The sequence below is a fragment of the Pongo abelii genome, chromosome 7 (assembly GCF_028885655.2).
Source record: "Pongo abelii isolate AG06213 chromosome 7, NHGRI_mPonAbe1-v2.0_pri, whole genome shotgun sequence".
Classification (NCBI taxonomy): Eukaryota; Metazoa; Chordata; class Mammalia; order Primates; family Hominidae; genus Pongo; species Pongo abelii.
In genome coordinates this window covers 10,984,042-11,004,025 of record NC_071992.2, presented here as the reverse complement: position 1 = coordinate 11,004,025, position 19,984 = coordinate 10,984,042, and the positions used below count along the sequence as shown (strand labels likewise).

Genomic DNA, 19,984 nt, shown 5'->3' with positions numbered 1-19,984 from the left:
CAGGCATGAGCCACTGTACCTGGTCATGTTTTTTTTTTTTTCCTTTTATAAAAAATTTTAATATTTATTTATTTATTTATTTGAGACAAAATCTCGCTCTGTTGCCCAGGCTAGAGTGCAGTGGTGTGATCTTGGCTCAATGCAACCTCTGCCTCCCAGGCTCAAGCAACTCTCCTGCCTCTGGCTCCTGAGTAGCTGGGATTACAGGCACGCACCACCATGCCCAGCTAATTTTTTAGTAGAGACAGGGTTTTACCATGTTGGCCAGGCTAGTCTCGAACTCCTGAGCTCAAATGATCCTCCTGCCTCAGCCTCCCAAAGTGCTGGGATTACAGGCGTGAGCCGCTACTTCTGGCCTCTCTTTTTTCTTAATTTCAGATATTGTATTTTTTTTTAATCCCTAGCAGACCCATTTAATTTTTTTAATCTTCATTTTCTCTCTTCATTGTCTTATTGCTTTCAGTTATATATTTGAACTAGTTTATATACTTTGTCATTTCTGTTTTAAGGCTCTAGTCTACTAATTACAAAATGTGTGCAATTTCTGCTTATGTTCCTATCAATTAAATTTTCTCCTAGTTGAGAGTCATGTTTTTCTGTTTCTTTGCATGCCTGGCAATTGTTATTGGATGACAGGCACTGTGAGTGCTGAATATGATTAGTGAGTGCTGAATATTACCGTGTTTCTTTAGGGAGTGTCAGACTTGCATGTGGCACACTGTTAAGTTACCTGTGGATAAAATTGGTTTTTGAATAACAGTTCTGTGACTTACTGTACCTTGAGCAATTCCTTAAGCCTCAAGGAGCCTGAGTTTCTTCATCTATAAAATGGGAAGGTATATGTCTGCTGTCAGGGCTACATATAATACATGAAAAGCATGCAGTATAATGCCCAGCCTTGAGTCAGAAGCTGTACTAGGCACTGTGCCAGCATCATTAGTATTCATGTTTTCATGTGATGGGCAAATCCTGCAACAGTTTTATGAGTTAATTTTAAATCTCTGCCTCTCTAGCAGGACATCTGTGTCTCTAGATCCACTCAGTAATTACAATCAACCCAAGCATGTTAAAGGCCTGAGACCTTTTTCTTTTCTTTTTCTTTCTTTAACATTTTCCAATCTCATGTTTGAAAGCATAAAAGAGAATCTTTCAGTCTAAATGTTCTCCTGCACCCTCAAACCCGATGGAGGTGCTTCTCAGTGCACGCTCCCTTCCTACACATTCCATCTCTGGGTTCTGCCAAGGAAACATTGGAGAAACAGCTCCAAAGGATTGAATGATGTCCAGAGCCTTTTAAGAGAGGTTCAAGTCGTGACCACATGTGTATCTGGGTAAGATACGTGTGAACCTCCGTGGGAAAGATCAAGGCTTTGAAGTCAGAGACGTGGCTCAAATCTCTGTCCTGTGCTTCAGTTTCTTCCCTGTCTGCCAGAGGGGGAGGAGGAGGAGAGGAGTAGGAGGAGGTGGAGGGGGGGAGGAGGGGGAGGGGGAGGGGGAGGAAGGGGAGGGAGAGAGGGAGGGAGAGGGGGAGGGGGAGGATCTGTCTAGTTTACAGGGTCCTTGTGAGGCGCATGTGGGAAAATGCTTTGCAGGCTGGAAAGTACCACAGAGGCGTGAGTTATTATAAAAAGGGAAGTTATCTCCCTCTGTCAAAAAGCTATGCAGAAATATACTAATATGTAAGAAATGTTTGTATGAAGGACAGAAATAATTCATTTCATGGAGAGACAAGAGGATCACTGGCAGTAAAACTGCAGGCATTATTTATGGGAGACTCAAAGGAGAGAACGCCCCATGTTGGCGGCCCTGCCTTTCAATCCTTGTCACAAGTCGTGCTCCAGAAGCTCGGCCAATTGAAGAAAGGGTCTCCATGAAGTGCAGTTCATGACCTGCCTGCATCAGCATCACTGGGGGCATTTTTTTAAAATGCAGATACCAGCACTGCTGGGGCCGGGGCCGGGAGTCTGCAAACTCCCCTGCTGGTTAAAATGCAAACTGAGGTTTCAGAACTATTGTGCCAAAGAATCATAACTGACTCCATTGGGAAGTAATGACCCATGATTTGATTTCTCATTTAATTTTTCAAAATGCAAACAATGCAAAAAGTTAAAAATTGAAAAATACATTAAGGCCCATAGTCTCATCAATACAAGACACAACTGTAGTTGGATTAACATTTTGGCATATCACTGACATATTTTAATAATCACTACTGTGAGAGTTTTTTAAAACATAAATTTACATGGTGTTCCCCCCAAAAAAAATTCACTCACATAAAGGAATTTTATCTGTCCCCAGAATTACCTAATGAATTTCAAGCTTCTCTGTTAGCAGAATCAAATGTAGGTGACTCGATAAACAAGTGTCTGTCTTTGACTTAACACAGCTTTATAAAAATGCCTTCTTCCTTCCTTCTTGAAGTTCTGCTCAGCACCCTCAAACTTTTTACCACCTGAAAATCTTTTCTATCAATTTTACCACAATGGGGGGAGGTGAATTTCCACAAAAGATCTTTTCACTTTAAAAAATTGAAATGGCCACATAATTTCTCCTCCTAACTGGGCCGAAGTACCTAAAAGTCACAGGTTGGCATTGCTAGGTCAGTCTTTTGCAGGGGCCACACGCGTCCAAGGCCCTCACACACCCAGCCAGGTGTTACAGAGCAGCCTCTCACCATCAGGCTCTGTGCTAGTGCTGGGAAAAGATTCTGCTGACATTTAAAAGTATTGCACAAGGAGGCCAGATGCAGTGGCTCATGCCTGTATCCAACCCAGCACTTCGGGAGGCTGAAGCAGGAGGATTGCTTGAGTCCAGGCATTCAAGACCAGCCTGTGCAACATGATGAAACCCCATCTCTACACAAAATTGTTTAAAAAATTAACCGGGCATGGTGGCGCGTGCCTGTGGTCCTAGCTACTCGGGAGGTTGAGGTGGGAGGGTCACTTGAGCCCAGGAGTTCAAGGCTGCAGTGAGCCATGATCACGCCTCTGCACTCCAGCCTGGGTGACAGAGACAGACAGAGAAAGAAAGAAAGAAAGAAAGAAAGAAAGAAAGAAAGAAAGAAAGAAAGAAAGAAAGAAAGAAAGAAAGAAAGAAAGAAAGAAAGAAAGAAAGAAAGAAAGAAAGAAAGAAAGAAAGAAAGAAAGAAAGAAAGAAAGAAAGAAAGAAAGAAAGAAAGAAAGAAAGAAAGAAAGAAAGAAAGAAAGAAAGAAAGAAAGAAAGAAAGAAAGAAAGAAAGAAAGAAAGAAAGAGAAAGAAACAAAGAAAGAAAGAAAGAAAGAAGGAAGGAAGGAAGGAAAGAAAGAGAAAGAAAGAAAGGAAGGAAGGAAAGAAAGAAAAGGGAAGGGAAGGAAGGGAAGGAAGGAAAGCAAAGGAAGGGATATATTGCACAAGGCATTAGCTGTGAATGATTGTAGCACACACTCTACAATCCAGCAATGGAAAAGCTTTGTTTTCTGAACGTGTTTTCTATCTTCATGTGTTTGGTAAAACACCTATTTCTCAAATACTACCCAACCCTGGAGGGAGTATGCCTGGTATTTTTTTCTGGTGTTCCCAGTTTCTCATCCTTTGCTCTTTCAACTCCCAACTCACAAATGTGGAAGGAGTGATGGAATCAGAGCACGCCCATTTTGTAACCCCTAATGGGACTTTTAAATGTCGGTGAAGAACTTGTCAGTGGAGGAATAGGGACACCTGAGCCTGGACCTATGTTAGCATCACGAAAATGGTGCAGGTAGACACTGTGAGCCTCCTGGTAGGATGCAACATGGGGCACAGATCACCCCCTCGACAGCATGTCTACCAAGAGGGGCTGAGCTTGAATCTAATGGAGCCTACAGAGGTAACTTTATGTATAAGAAATGCGGGAGGGAAGAGCAAGTCATGAACCATCACAAGGATGCAAGATCCAAAATGGAGAACATTCTATAGGACTGGCCTTTACAAATCAATGGCTTGAAACTAACCAAAGTCAGAGCAGAAGAGACTCCTGTTTAAAGGAAATCTAAGAGGTTGAGTTATATATGAACCTTGTTTGAATCCTGAGTAGGACAAACTAAGCAAGAAGCTATTTTTAAGACAATTGTTAAAATGTGATTATGAATTAGGTTCAATGGCTAGATGGTTAGATGATACCGTGGAAATATTGCTAGTTTTGTTAGATGTGATGAAGTAACATTGGGGTTATGTGAGCCAATGTCTCCATGCTTTAGAAACAAATGCAAAATATGGGGTGGTGAAATGACTTGCATTACTACATTGATTTCATGTTGTTTCCAAGTTTCATTCATTTAGAGGAAACAAAATGATATGATGTAAAATACTTCAACCCAGAAAACAATTTTAAAGATAATTATTGAATCTGGGTGATGAGTGTAGAGGAGTTTTATTATTATTATTATTATTATTGTTTTATTTATTTTTTTATTTTTGAGACACTCTTGCTCTCTCAACTAGGCTGGAGTGCAGTGGCAGGATCTTGGCTCACTGCAACCTCCACCTCCTGGGTTCAAGCGATTCTCCCACCTCAACCTCCCGAGTAGCTGGGCTTACAGGCATGTGCCTGGCTAATTTTTACAGGCATGTGCCTGGCTAATTTTTGTATTTGTGGTAGAGACGGGGTTTCACCATGTTGTCTAGGTTGGTCTCAAACCCCTGACCTCAAATGATCTCCCACCTCAACCTCCCGAGTGCTGGGATTACAGGCGTGAGCCACTGTGCCTGGCCAATATTCTTGACTTTAGTATATTTTGGAATGTTTCATAAAAAATAGTTGTCATCTAAAAAAATCTATTGTAGCCATCCTTCTCAGGTCTGGCTAGCGTTTTCTCCCAGGTAGAAGTAATTTCTTTTTGCTGAGCTCACAAAACACTTTACCCAGGCCTCTGTTTGGTACAGAATCGTGCCCACTCTGAACTGATGGAATAGGGTGCATGCCTTTCCTCCTTATTTTCCTGTGAGAGCGGGCTCCATCCTTGTTTCATGCCTGAACCTTCCACTATGCCTGACATAGTTCATGGTTGACAGCAACTGAATGTCTGTGGCTGAATGAACAGAAGAACCTCGGTGCTAAAAGCTGTTATCGGGGCTGTTTCAGGTTCACATGTGGAGAGGTCAGTATTGGGGCAAAGGTGAGGCAGCCTCATTTCAGTGGTGTTGTCCTGAGTTGAGACAGGAAACATGAATTTTAACTCAAATTCTTTGGCCCCTTCTTTAATTCAGAGGCATAGGCCAATCACTGTACTTTCTTCATTTACAAGACGGGTATAGCACTGGTGGTTTATACCGGGAGGACTTGGAATCCTGGAGGTTGGTGAGATGCTCCACATGGGATCTCACGTGGGCAGCTGGCATGGCATTGTGATCGTGACACCCAGGGTGAGCCCCAGCTTTGCCAGTAGATTCCCCTGTTCTACCTGGATGCTACCCACCTATGTCTGGCAGGTCAAATCAGAAAGGCAAAGCTTCCAGCACATAACATGGCAAGGCTTCCAGATACAAAATAGAGAAACTATTTTGCTACAGGGGAGATGAAAGGGAATCTAAATTGTCCCCTCCAAGGGACACAGAGCCTCAGGCAGGGCCACAGGTGCACCTGTTTTGTGCAGAGGGCTCGAGCAGCCCTGGAGACAGCAACACCCTCCAGCTGCCAGCTCTGCCATCTTCAGCATGACCTTAGCAAGCCACCTCGCCTCGCCTTCTTCGGTGGTAAAATAAGGATAACTGTAACCAATTTATCAAGGCTACCATGAATTAGAAAAAAAAAAAAAACTCGTTATCTGTCAAGTGCTTTTCAACCATGACATGCTAGCCAAGTGCAAATAAGGGGTTTCTAGTTTCTCTATTTTTAGTTGTTGCCTCCACCACACCCCTTGTTTGACTGAAGCTGTGTTTCAGGCTTTGAGCATCTCCCAAGGCAAACATTGACTGCCCTGCTCTGGTGAAAGTCTGCATTAGAGGGCCTAACTGGTTTCAAATAAACAAACAACTCCCCTTCCCCACTTCCCCTCCTCTTGCTAACTCCCCCGACTAGACACACACGCACACGGTGCACATGCATGCTGTCTCACACATGCATATACATGTGCACACACAGACACACACACATATATACACACACATATTCAAGCACATACACATGTGTGTATTCACACGCATGCTCTCTCTCACACACACACAGGTGCACATAAGTGTGTATGCTTCCTCTCCCACTCTGTCACAAACACACACAGACTCACACCCTCCCCACAATGCAGCAAAGCCACCTGGAGCCCTGGCCAGTGTGGGATGCATTTTGCCTCTGTCTGGACTTCTGTACTTCCTGGCTTCACCCAACCTGAAACTGCTGGGTGCAGCCCGAGCACCAGTGACAGCCCTGATTGTCACATGGCCTCTTGAGTAACCCAGGTCTCCAGTCAAAGCCACTGGAGTAGGGGACCCGTAGAGATCTTAGGTACTCATGAGAGCCATGGAAAATCATCTGCACACACACTGCTAAGGAGTCAAAGGCCATGGAAGTGTAAGTAGTAGGTCACTTAATCTTAGGAATTTTCCTTTCTGTCCGGTTCTTTGTTCAATAAATTGAACAACCAATGTTCAACTATGTTGTCTCAGTGGACACAGGTGTTTGCCAGGAAGCTTAAAGTCAATGGCAATATGGCTGGCCGGACTAAGAAAGACAAGAGGGCTGGTCACCTGGGCAGATGCAGAAGTATGAGTCCAAGTCTGGGAAATATACTAGGAGCTGCTGACCACTGGCCCTTCATTGAGCCAGGGAGGCTGAGAGAGGCTACGAAAGGCCTGAGGTTCAGGCAGCCCTGGCTGGCCTCTTAATGGTCATTGTCAAGAACTGCAGGCTGGCTCTGGCTCCAGGCCTTATGCCCCTCTGTTGCCGGGCAAATCACTCACATCCTCCTTTTATATTTCTGCTTGTATCAATAATATATGCTTAGTATTAAAGAATTTAAGAAATATATACAATTACAAGAAAGAAAGTCAAAGTCACATGAAGTCTTATAATCCAAAGTAAAACAGTATTTACCATTTAGACAATTCTGGGGGGCACTGCTTTGCATTAGCACACACACAGTTTTTTAAGTCCGCTTTTTTTTTTTCTTCGCCTTACACCACACCTCTGTTTTGTACTCTCCCTTCCTCTAACAATAACCACAGTAAACAACTTGGTGTTCATCCTCCCCAGCCTCTTTCTGTGTAATATGCAAACATATTTACACGCCTGAATAGAGGTTTCTTTTCATTTGGTGTTTGCAAATATGGGATTCCCTTATGCACCTCTTTGGGTCTTGCTTTTCTCTTGTAACAACATGGTACTGAAATTCCTCTTGACCTCATTGGTGAAGATCCAGCACATTTTTTTTAGTAGTTGTATGAGAGATTTGTAGCGTGTAGATTTATTCAACAAGTCTTTAATTGCTGGGCAGTTACATTGTTGTTTTTGGTTTGGGATTTTTTTCCGGGGGAGGGGATTGTTTTTCCAACTATTACTACAACAAACATTTTCATCTCTAACATATGTCTATAAAATGATGTTTTATTAACCTGAGATAGTCCAGAGTGGGACTGAAAATCAAAAGGTATGTGTGCTTTTTAATTTTAACAGAATTTAAAAGATTGCCCTTTAAAAGAATTTAAAAGATTGCTTCTTCCAATAATATTTCATGTTTTGGCTAATAAATATTTATTAAGCCCACACTCTGTGCCAGACATTGGTTTAGCAATTTGGATTCAGCAATGAATAAAACAAAGATTCCAGCCCTCACAGAAGATTAATCCTAGAAATGGAGTGTGAAGGAACAAATGAAACAATAATTATAATAAACACTTTACTATTTGGATTTGTGTTGCACTAACTTCCTATTTCTTATCTTTACACTTTTTTCTATTGAATGAATTACATGCTGCAATATGCTTCCTGTCAAAATTTTACGAGCTTTGTATATATTATGAACAGACATTTATCTGATGCTTTGCAATCTCTTACCCAATCTATTGCTTATCTACGAACTTCATGAGTAGTTTCTTATACCATCTAATATTTTTAATGTTTATGAATTTGTACTTTTTTTGTTCTCTCTTCGCTTCTGGCTATTTTATCTTTGTTAGTAGTTGTCTCCAAACTCTGGGTTATATACAGTTTCTTCCATTTCTTTTAATTACATTTTTGTTTTTTATTTTTTTCAGTCATACACCTAGAATTTATTTTTTAATATCATGTGAGGTAGGGGTTCAATTGTATTTTCCTTAAGGTAAATAGCCATTTTCCTAATACTATTTATTAAAATAAACTATCCATTTTCTACTGAATTAAAATGCTATCTTTTTCACATATGCGGTTCCTGTATTTACCAAAATCTGTTTGTATGTTTTTTATTCTGCTCTGATGATTGTTGTCTACTTTTATTATTCCAATTTTATGCAGTTTTGATTACAATCTTCTATTTCATAATTATAAAGCTAGGTTAAGACTTAATTTAGTCATGTAAAGCTTCAGATGATTTTATCCAATTACAAATTATAATTTTAATTAAAAGAACATTCAATTTATATTAGGAACAAGAAAAACATCACAATCAAAAAAGAGAACAGAGTATAATAATTACAAGACAATGCTACATAAAACTATGGCAACAGATTGGAAAATGTAGATGAAATTAAATATCTCCTATAAATCATATAAATCACCAAAATGGCAAAAGGAGGAGAAAAAATGGGAATAGATCATTCCTATAGAAGAAATTGGAAACGTCTTTAAAGATTTACTATTTGAAAGGGCCCCAGACACAGATGGCTTCACAACTGAGTTCTATTTAGCCTGTGAAGAACAGATAACCCCACTGTTATGAAACCACTCAAGACCATAGGAAAAAAAAAAAGAGAGCTCCTCAATATCTGTTACAAAGCCAGCGCACCTTAATGCTAATGCCTCATAGACAAATCTCCCTTGGGAATATAAATTCTCATTCTAAATAAAATATTAGCAAATAGGGCCGAGTGTGATGGCTGACACCTGCAATCCCAGTACTTTGGGAGGCTGAGGTGGGCAGGTCACTTGAGCTCTGGAGTTTGAGACCAGCCTGCATGACATGGCAAAACCCTGTCTCTACCAAAAAATAAAAAATTTAGTAGGGCATGGTAGCACATGCCTGTCATCCCAGCTACTTGGGAGGCTGAGGTGGGAGGATCACCTTAGCCTGGGAGGCGGATGTTGCAGTGAGCCAAGATTAGGTCATGGCACTCCAGCATAGGCAACAGAGTGAGACACTGTCTCAAAAAAAAATAAAATAAAACAAAATAATTAGCAAATAAGAATCCATCCATGTGCCAAATAGACTAATATGCTGTAATCAAATAGCATTTTTCCAGGAATGTACAGATGTTTCAATAACAGAAAATTTATCAACATAATTTATTACATTGACAAATTAAAGGTGAACATATATCATATTGATAGATATTGTATAGGCACCTGGTAAAATTCAGTAGCCATCCCCAATACAAACCCATTGTCTCTCTTTTTTTTTTTTTTTTTTTTTTTGAGATGGAGTCTCACTCTGTTTCCCAGGCTAGAGTGCAATGGCATGATCTTGGCTCACTACAACCTCCGCCTCCCGGGTTCAAGTGATGCTTTTGCCTCAGCCGCCTGAGTAGCTGGGATTACAGGCCTGCGCCACCACACCTGGCTAATTTTTGTATTTTTACTAGAGATGGGGATTCACTGTGTTAGCCAGGCTGGTCTCGAACTCCTGACCTCAAGGGATCTGCCTGCCTCGACCTTCCAAAGTGCTGGGATTACAGGTGTGAGCCACCATGCCCAGCCAAACCCATAATCTCTTATCCAAACTTCTGAAACCCTAAATCTCTGAAAACTGAAGTGATACTTGTAACCCTGGCACTATAATTCACTGGGTGGTAAAGCTGATCTGAGCTCACATAAAGAAATACTTCCATATAAAAAGTGTCGTTCTTTAAAACTGTGAATTATTATGTGTTCTGTATGCAAGGCATACTTAAAAAAACATACTTGTGAATTTTTTGCTTCTGTGGCTTGCTGTCCTATATCCAAATTTATTATAGTGTTTTCTTTTTCAAGGTGGGTTTGAGGAGCAATGACATGAGGAATGTGCTTTCAACTCTCTGGAAGAAATGCATGACTGTGTTTCACTTAATTGAAGACGCCACTGATAGGAAGGCTAGCATTTAATTATGTATCACTAAAAGAGAAAAAAAATGCTGCTACTAATTATACTGCAAAGCATCCTCCATTGTGAGACACCTCCCAATTCAGAGATACTGAAACGTGAAGAAAGGTGTATCTTAGAATTGATGAAATATGGTGTGTACATCCAAAGGAAATCACCACTAACAACACACCCTTCCGACACGCGTGGGGACTTGGGTGCTTCCTCTCTATGATGTCTACATCTCGGGGAAGAGCCCGATGTAAGCGCAGGAGTGCAGTGGTGTCAGGTCAGACTGGACTCCAGAGCTGGCTCTCATGGGCCAGTTGTTTGTCTTTAAGCAAGCTCCTTAACATATAAATAGCAGCCCCTGGAATGAGGATGGTGACAACATGGTGGTGTTGATGTCAAAAGGGCCTGTCCCGCATCTGCCACCCTGAAATTCTTTACCAAAGAAAAAAACCTGACCACATCTTCCCCCCTTTAAGGAGACTCCCGCTGTTACTGTGAGGCCGCAGCTGGGCCTCGATGCCTGTGCTATCAATCTGTCCTAAATGTATAGAGTGTCTCACCCAAAAATCTGAGTGGGAGAGAACCTTAGTCATCTTCTAACAAAGCCCCTGCTGTTTACCAAAGAGCTAATGGGTCGGAGAGAAAATGTCACTTTCCCAAGTGACACAGCCAGCGACAAAATGAAGACTAAACCCAGAGCCCCAGACACGTTGGTGGGCTCTTTCTAGAACACCACGTGGCCTCCCGCTCAGGCTCCTGTCACCTGAGGACCGTGATCCACCCCAGCGGTTTCTGGCAGTTATCTCCAGCCAGATGATTTCTGTGTCCTAAATGCAGTGCTTTCTGCTCTATGGGCCCCCGAAAAAAGATGGACACCCATTTAGCTCACCCACCGGCTTCTACCCACCTTCTGACTTTGAGGTCTTTGCTGCACCCACTTCCACCCCACCTTTCTAACCAGCCTCCCGGAAGGGGCCAGGGACCCCCTCTGTGCAGAGGATCTGAGGCCCTGCTCTCTCATGTCCTCCGTCTGCTGTGTGTCTCTGACAGGATGGGGCTGGTGAGCAGCAAAAAGCCGGACAAGGAAAAGCCGATCAAGGAGAAGGACAAGGGCCGATGGAGCCCCCTGAAGGTCAGCGCCCAAGACAAGGACCCCCCGCCACTGCCGCCCCTGGTGAGTGATTGCCCACCACCCACCAAGAGCAGGTTACTTACTTCCCCTATGCCTTAATGTCCACATCTGTAAAATGGGTATAGCAAAAGTGCCTTCCTGATAGGGATGTAATGATCTGCAATGTATAAGCAGGTGTGCCATGCAATATAACACGCACAGGACCTGGCCTAGTTAGCTCCCAATAATTCTTAGCCAGAGCTCATTTCTCAAGGGCAGCCTTGAAGAGAAAAAGAAATGTAAAAAGGTCAGCTTGGGGAGAGGGTGTCATAAGGAAGGATCCAGGTATCTAGCTGCAACTACTGCCTCTCTTCTCCCCAGCAGCTCCTGGAGACCCTTGTCCCCTGAGTGGCATTGCCACTGGCATTCCAAAGAGCCTGCTTTCCTGGGATAAGTATCATGAAACAGGAGGGTGCCTGTCCTCACCTCCCGAGCAGGCTCTCAAGTTTTCCTGGAACCCCATGGGCATTTTAAATGAGGAAAACTTTCCAAAGGAAAAGAAAAGTGAAATTTCAAGTGAAAAGGTCTTATTGCTGGGGAATGCATTTTCCTAGTCGTGCAGTTTGATTTGTTTATAAACAGTTAGTGCCCTTTGATGGCTACAGCATGTCTGAAGATGCATTTTTTTTTTTTTTTTTTTTTTTTTTTGAGACAGAGTCTCACTCTGCTGCCCAGGCTGGAGTGCAGTGGTGGGACCTTAGCTCACTGCAACCTCTGTCTCCTGGATTCAAGTGATTCTTGTGCCTCAGCCTCTCGAGTAGCTGGAATTACAGGCACACATGCCACCACACCTGGCCAATTTTTGTATTTTTAGTAGAGAGAGTTTCACCATGTTGGCTAGATTGGTCTTGAACTCCTGACCTCAGGTGATCCACCTGCCTTGGCCTCCCAAAGTGGTGGGATTACAGGTTTGAGTAACTGTGCCTGGCCTGAAGATACATTTTTAGATGATTATTTATGCCCCCCACTCCCTGCCCAGTGATTCCCCTTTTGGTTTGGGGCAGTTGGGAGCCACGCCTGGACCCCCTCTCCTGCGCTGTCCGCATGTCCACGTGATCATCTCTTTATCCTAACAGGGACCTGATGGGGAGACGGGGATTACTAATCCCACTTCCTAGATGAACCCAGGCATTTTACCTATCTGTGTCCCAGTTTAGTGCCGGGCTCAGCACACAACCACAAGATGTTTATTGAATAAATAATTGATCAAATGGGGAAACTTGGACTTAGACTCATTCAGTAATTTCCCCAAAATTATATGATAATAAGTAGTAGCACCTGGAATTTTTTTAACTTAAAAGAGTCACATAATATGTGTATGGAAAAAATTATAATTACTCATTATTCCACTATGTAGAGTCACCAGAGTTAGCTCTTCAGAGCTCTTGCCTCGAGACCCTTCTTCTGTATGGTCTTTATTTCATGTGTTCCTATTTTTAATAGAAACATACATGCATATCATTTTGCAAAAAGCTACTTCAAAATTGTGTTCAATAAATATGGAATTAAGAAAACAATATTTATAACATATGTCGGGTTGAAAGAATACAGCAAAACGCACACTTGTATAGCCACCTCCCAACTTCAGACGCGGAAAGAGACTCGTTCCTTTGAATCTCCCTCCTCCCTCCCCTGTTTGTATCCTTCACCCCAGGCCCCAATACCCAGAATCTGTTTATCATTCCTTAGCTTTGCTTTTTAATATTATCACATATGTATTACCCCTAAACAATATTTAGTTTCATTATTCATGTTGTAAACTTTAAATCAACTACATCAAACAGCACATATGCTTCTGAGACTGGGGTTGTGGCTCTGTGTTATACATGTAAAATATATCGACGTTGATGGATGTGGCTATAGCTCATTAATTTCATTGCATGAGTATACTGTAATTTGTTTATTCTTCTGTCATGAGGGTTAGTTCCACATTTTAAAATTGTTTATATATTGGCTGGGCATGATGGCTCACGCCTGTAATCCCAGCACTTTGGGAGGCCGAGGTGGGCGGATCACTTGAGGCCAGGAGTTCAAGATCAGCCTGGCCAACATGGCAAAAACCCGTCTCTACTAAAAATACAAAAATTAGCTGGGCATGATGGCGGGCACCTGTAATCCCAGCTACTTGGGAGGCTGAGGCAGGAGAATTGCTTGAACCCAGGAGGCGGAGATTGCAGTGATCCGAGATTGTGCCACTGCACTCCAGCCTGGGCAACAGAGCGAGACTCCATCTAAAAAAAAAATTGTTTATGTATTATGATTTTTGCTAGGAGCACTCTTGTACACATTCCCTGGTATACATACACAAAAGTTTCTCTACAGGATATATACCTACAAATATGTTTGTCGAGTTTTGGGGAAATAGGCTTTTTAAATATTTTTTCTTGTCAACAAATACCCGTTTGCAGTTTGATCTTGTAATGGTGGAGCCAGGATGTTAAGCCCAAGTGGTTGGGCTTTCCCTCATTGTCCACAGCTGCCTCTTATCCACATTGGAGCATCCCCCAGTGCAGTCAGGGCCAAGGCAGCAGAGGGCGGGGGTCTGTCTGAGGGTGGTGCTGGTCCCTGGGTACAGAATGTCCCTAAGCAGCCCCCACAGGCAGCTGCCTCTCCTCCTACAGTAGGTCCCTGGAGATACCCTGGCTGCCCCACTCAGCAGTATCAACCCCCAGGCCCCACCCACGCAGCAGGGACTGAAATAACTCAAGCGTGTGTTTTCTACCCAAGGTTGTCTTCAACCACCTTACTCCTCCACCGCCCGATGAACACCTGGATGAAGGTAAGAAGGGTGGTTTGGGAAGCTGAGGCTCCACAGCCCTCTCCCCTAGATCGCAGCTTTGTGGAGTTGGAAAAAGGTTGAGTCGGGAGCAGCTTGAGGGCTGGAGAAGAGAAAACGGGGAAGCTGAGAGAGGCCTCGACTCTGTGCCTCTTGGGGGGTCTCTTCAGGAACCAAGAACAAGTTTCTTCAGTATGCCTGAGCTTGGGTGGGACTTTTGAAAAATGAAAGACTTTACAAACTGTAAACAACAACAAAAACAAGAGTCCCAGGGAAGACACACAGCATCATCAAACCCAAGTTTTCAAATACGTTAACTCCCAAATGCAAAGGGCTAGGCCAGTGGCTCCAGGCCCTCGCCTCCAGCCCCTCGCCTCCAGCCCCATTCCGCTCTGTGTGGAGGGCACCTTCTTGTTTCCCGCTCCCAGCCACTTCGAGAGTCCCGCTGCCGACCACCTAACCACCCACGCCCCCTCCCTTGTCCCCAGACTCCACTTCTTTTTTTTTTTTTTTTTTTTGAGACAGAGTCTCACTCTTGTCACCCAGGCTGGAGTGCAGTGACCCAACCTCGGCTCACTGCAACCTCCACCTCCCGGGTTCAAGTGATTCTCTTGCCTCAGCCTCTCAAGTAGCTGGGATTACAGGTGCACACAACCACAGTGGGCTAATTTTTATATTTTTAGTAGAGAGGGGGTTTCACCATGTTGGCCAGATTGGTCTCGAACTCCTGACCTCAGGTGGTCCTCCCGCCTCAGCCTCTCAAAGTGCTGGGATTATAGGCATGAGCCACTGTTCCTGGCCCCCAGACTCCCCTTCTGCTCTGGTGGCCTGGCCTGCTGGGTACCACAGAGAATGAGCTCAGCCTTTCTGGGCCAGAGGCTCCACCCCTGGGGACTCCCAAGAGGGTGGCCTCATTCAAAGTGACTTCCCGAAGCCTCCTCATCATCCATGTCCACACAGCATGAGGAAGGGATGCCTCGGCCAGCCGGGCCCCACCCATTAACCTGCTCGTACCATGTGCACTGGGCATTCAGCACACAGAGCCCAGCTCTGTCCCAGGAATGACGAAGGGGTGACAACAGGTAGATGCGACCCCTTCCCTGGAAAAGCTCAGAATCTGTCACACTTGTGAGCAGAACCTGAATCTTAAAACTTCAGGGAACCACTGTCACCCATTCTGACCCCCTCTTTCCTGCTGAGAAGAGGTGACCAGCCCAAGGTCACAACACTCAGCTCAGTGACAGAGTGGAGCCACCTCACCTGGGGAAGCTAAGCGCTCTCCAGGTGACCTTCACCAGGTGGGTCCTGTGGCTCCCAGAGCTGTGCAGAGAGCCCGCGTCACAGCAGGGCTCACTTGAAGATGGTGCTCCAAGCTCCTGAGCCCTCTTCCTGCCTTCCATCCAGGGACCGTCAGCAAGTTGGGGGGCCCGGCAGGGTCACTGGCAGCCACAGACAGTGTGGCCAGGGCTCTGGGCATAGACAGTGGAGAGGCCAGGGCTCCAGCTGCCACATGGCAAGACCACTCCTATTGGGGATAGAGGCAGGCGGGGCAGAGGAGGAAAAGGACAAGAGGAGGCTTATGGGCCTCCGAGGCCAGGTGTAGAATAAGAAGATGAGGGCTCCCAGCACTATGTCCGAATGTGGGCCTGAGGCCACCAGCAGCCCGGCAGTGGCCGCCTCCCTGTGGCTGACCTCTGGCCATCAGCTTCCTCACATATGCTGTGTCCAGGTCATAGGGCTTCTTAGTGGGTCCAGAAAGGAGGACAGGATGGGCTCTGGGGGGCAGCCCATCCCTGGTGGGGTCACAGGGCCGGGGGTGGGGGCCTGTGCTGGATGAGAACATCATTTCCATCATGGGCAAGCAGAAGCCTGTCCTCCTTGGTAGCCAGGCTCACCCCAGCCCCACCTTCCCGCTTGTGGGCCTGAGTGGTGGTCGTCTCTCCCTTGTTCATTTTAGACGAGCATCTCGTGGTGGCTCTGTATGACTACGCCGCTATGAATGATCGGGACCTGCAGATGCTGAAGGGGGAGAAGCTACAGGTCCTGAAGGGGTGAGGTTCCAGGACGCCATCCTCTGTCCCTGCAGGACCCCCCTCCCCCACATCTCTCCTTTCTCCACCCACCACATCCTCCATGGCTGACCCCGGAAGTCTTCTCCATTGCCCTGCCCCCAGCCCTGGCCCCCAGCATTTTCTTGAACTTGGCCCTTTTGTCTTCCTCTCCAAAATCTTTCCGGTGAAGTGATTTCCATTCACAACCTCCTGCTCATCCTTCAAAGCCCACGTTCCATGCCACCATCTCCATGCAGCCCTCCTGACTCTTTTGGGCATGTGGACCTTGTCCTTTATGCAGGCTGGTCTGGCTGTTCCATGACAGCCTTGCATTTAAGCCAGTTGTGTCCATATTTGTCTCCTTCTCAAGACAGGAGCCCACAATGATTACACACACGAATCCTGCTTTAGCTCATTTCCCATGTCCTTCTCAGAAACTCCTTCTAGGTCAGCTCTCTCTCAGTGGCCAGGCTTGTCCTGTGGAGCTCTGAGGGTCTGATGTGGTTCTTGAAGTTCTGCAATGGCCTTAAGCCAAGCTCACGAAAGTCCTGACTGCTGATTCTATGCAGTCCACGCCAACCGTGTTTTTCTCAAGCCTGTCCCCAGTCACTCACCAAGCTCCGAACACGTCCCATTCATCAAGAGGAAGGCTGCTGGCTGGATCCTTGTGCCCTCTTGGCTGGTCAGGCTGTGTAGATAAGCTCTTCCCCCTAGAACTTGCCCAGATAGCCACTGTACCACTGAGCAGTGGGCACAAGCCCCTTCCTGCCTGCCGTACTGTCTGCCTCTGCGGATTCTCTGCCCTCCACGGAGAGACGACTTTGAGGAGGCCTGAGAGCTGCCCAGTGACAGGCCTACAGGAGCCATGATCTCATCTCTGTTTCCCCTGCTCCCGTTAGAACTGGAGACTGGTGGCTGGCCAAGTCACTCGTCACGGGAAGAGAAGGCTATGTGCCCAGCAACTTTGTGGCCCGAGTGGAAAGCCTGGAAGTGGAAAGGTAGGTGGGCACGGGAACATCCCTTGAGCCAAGATGCAGTCACTGTTTCTGCTCCCTGGGCTGCTAGGCAGGGCAGGGCCAGAATGGGACTGACCAGGGAGCCTGCAGGCACTGGCAAAGAGGGGACAGGAAATGAGCTCTGCTGGAAAAGGCCTCTCTGCTGGCTCCAGACGACATTCAGACCGCTGTGTGACACTGAGCAAGCCACTCCTCCCAGCTAAACAAGAGCGGTCCTTCTCCTGGCTTCCCTGGATGGAACCGTCCCCAGTGTCTGATGGCCTCGAAGGCTACTGGGGAGGCACTATGACCAGCAACCCCTCCCCTACAGCCTCCATGGGCGGGACTCAGGGCTCTGCCCTCGGGGGCTCCCAGGATGGTGGCCTTGTTCAGAACTAACATAAAAGCAAGATCCCCCAGCCCCCTCATCCCCCATGTCCCCATGGCACTGGGAATGTCGGACTCGGCCAGCCAGAGCCCCCACAAATCTGCTCACAGGGACTAGCTCTGCCTGAGTTCAGAGGCCCAGCAAAGAGTCTTCTCTGGGCACTGTGGGCCCCGCTTCTTTCCCTGGAACAGTGTGGGGAACCATGGGGCTCTCCTACACAGAACAACCCCATACTGAAGGGGACATACTGGGGTCCCTGCTCAGAGAGTCTCGGCAGTTTGCCTAATTCAGATCTCAGACCACAAGGATGAGGCGTGTGCCCATGATATGCAGCTGTGTTTTGGGGAGAGTGATCAGGTGCATTTTTCCAAAGCAAAACTAACAAAGGTCAACCAACTAGTGTTCTTGTTTCATTCTAGGAAAACAGTGAGTCCAGGGCTGACAGGAAGCAGAACTGGAAGGGCAGCGGGGCAGAGGGCACTGACTCCATCACGGTGTGAGGAGCAGCAGCTCAGGGCCGACTGGGAGCAGAAATGCTAGATTTTTATTTCTTGGGGACAGGCAGTGCAGGAGGGAGTCTCGGTGGGAATACACCGAGGAGCAGGGTAGCTCTGAGGTTCACCTGTTCCTGCCATTTTGCAGGTGGTTCTTTAGATCACTGGGCCGGAAGGAGGCCGAGAGGCAGCTTCTTGCTCCAATCAACAAGGCCGGCTCCTTTCTTATCAGAGAGAGTGAAACCAACAAAGGTAGGCTTGGTGGCCTTGCCTGCCTTCCTTGCCCTGCTCGTCCCGGGAAGGCCCCTCCAGAGGCCTGGCCATGGAGTGAGAGGGGAAGGGGTGACTGCCAGGAGAACCAGCAGCTTCCAGGCTTGTGTCCCTCCCAATTCAGTCCCTGCCCAGGGGTTGACATGGGGGCTGTCCACACAAACAGTCCTCCCTGTCCAGGCTGGAAACCACCCGGGCACGGGAAGCCGGGTGGACGGGGGTGGTCCCACGCCAGACTGGCCCTGCTGCCCAGTCAGCAGGAACACCGAGGCCAGTGGGGGCCAGGGAAGGGGGAACCCTGAGCCCTTAACCACCAGCCTCTTTGGAATCAAGGATTAGGGGGAGCTCAAAGAATCCTTCAAGATCATCTCAGTCAGAGGCTGCAGGTAGCATATGTTAGGAAGTGGCCTGTGCCGTGATGTAAGAGAAGGGGGTGGTGATTGAGGGGAGCCCATGCCAGTCTAGACACTCATGAGTTCAAATCCACTGACTGAGCAAAACAGCTGCCATCACCCTCAGGGGTTTTCTCTCTTTCTCTGTCATTCGGCTTTCTTTCCTTCTTAATGTTTTTTGGTGTAAAATATAAAACACATATAAAGCTTGCATGAAGTATGAGTGCGTAATTCTAAATCATATAGGGTAATAATAAACAAATCCCTGTGCAATCACAGCCAAGACAAAGAGCATCCCAGACCACCAGGAGCCCCCTTACTCCCCCACTTGGGCTCCTTCCTGATTCAACCCTCACCCCCAAGAGCTACCCACTGTCCTGACTTGGATGGAAATCCTTCCTTGCTTTTCTCTATGGTTTTGCCACCATGTCTTGTCTGTTTTCTCAGCTTTATGCAGATAGAATCACTGTTTTTGTTTCTGTGTGTCTTGCTCCTGTCACTCAGCAGTCTTTGTGGGATTCTGTGTTAGTTTCCTGGGCTGTCGTAACAAAGTGGCACAGACTGGGTGGCTTCCACCACAGAAGCTTATTATCTCACAGCTCTGGAGGCTGGAAGTCCAAGACCAAAGTGTCAGCAGCGTTGGCTCCTCCCGAGAGCTCTCTCCTTGGCTTGCCGACGGCCATCTTCTCTGTGTCCTCACGTGGCCGTCCCTCCATGCGTGTCTGTGTCCTAATCTCTTCTTATGAGGACACCTGTCATATTGGATTAGGGCCCACCCGTATGACCTCATTTTAACTTAATCACCCCTTTAAAGGCTCCGTCTCCACATATAGCCACATTCTCAGGACTGAGGGTTAGGACTTTAACACAGGAATTGGGAGCGTACGTGATTCAGCCCATAACAGATTCATTCATGTGGTTGAGGATGGTAAGCCTGTTCATGTTCATTGCTATACAGAACCCCGGGTGTGACCGTTCCAGAGTCAAGTTAGCCATTCTCATGTTGTGGGCATTGAGTTGTTTCCAGTTTGGGGCCGTTAATGCATGTGTTGCACCGAACCCTATTATGGTCCCTAGTGCTCACTGGCCACTAGCTTTTCATCTGTAAGATACTAATCCACTTGACAGATGACGAAAGGGAGCCCCTGAAACAGGAAGTGGCTTGCCGGAGGCCAACAGTAAGCATCAGCGCCCAAAGCACCAGTGACCACATCATCTAAGAGGCTGAGAGGCTTC

General features: G+C 46.3%; 1 protein-coding gene across 1 annotated transcript in view; it reads left to right on the top strand.

The window, feature by feature from the left end:
- The window catches only part of BLK (BLK proto-oncogene, Src family tyrosine kinase), a 72,494-nt gene that overhangs the window by 39,832 nt on the left and 12,678 nt on the right, over positions 1-19,984 (top strand). The window contains exons 2-6 of the mRNA XM_002818802.4: positions 11,262-11,385; positions 14,110-14,161; positions 16,116-16,209; positions 17,109-17,207; positions 18,235-18,338. Of these exons, the coding sequence (XP_002818848.2) occupies positions 11,263-11,385; positions 14,110-14,161; positions 16,116-16,209; positions 17,109-17,207; positions 18,235-18,338 (472 nt within the window). The 5' untranslated portion in view covers position 11,262. The remainder of the gene's footprint in view (positions 1-11,261; positions 11,386-14,109; positions 14,162-16,115; positions 16,210-17,108; positions 17,208-18,234; positions 18,339-19,984) is intronic.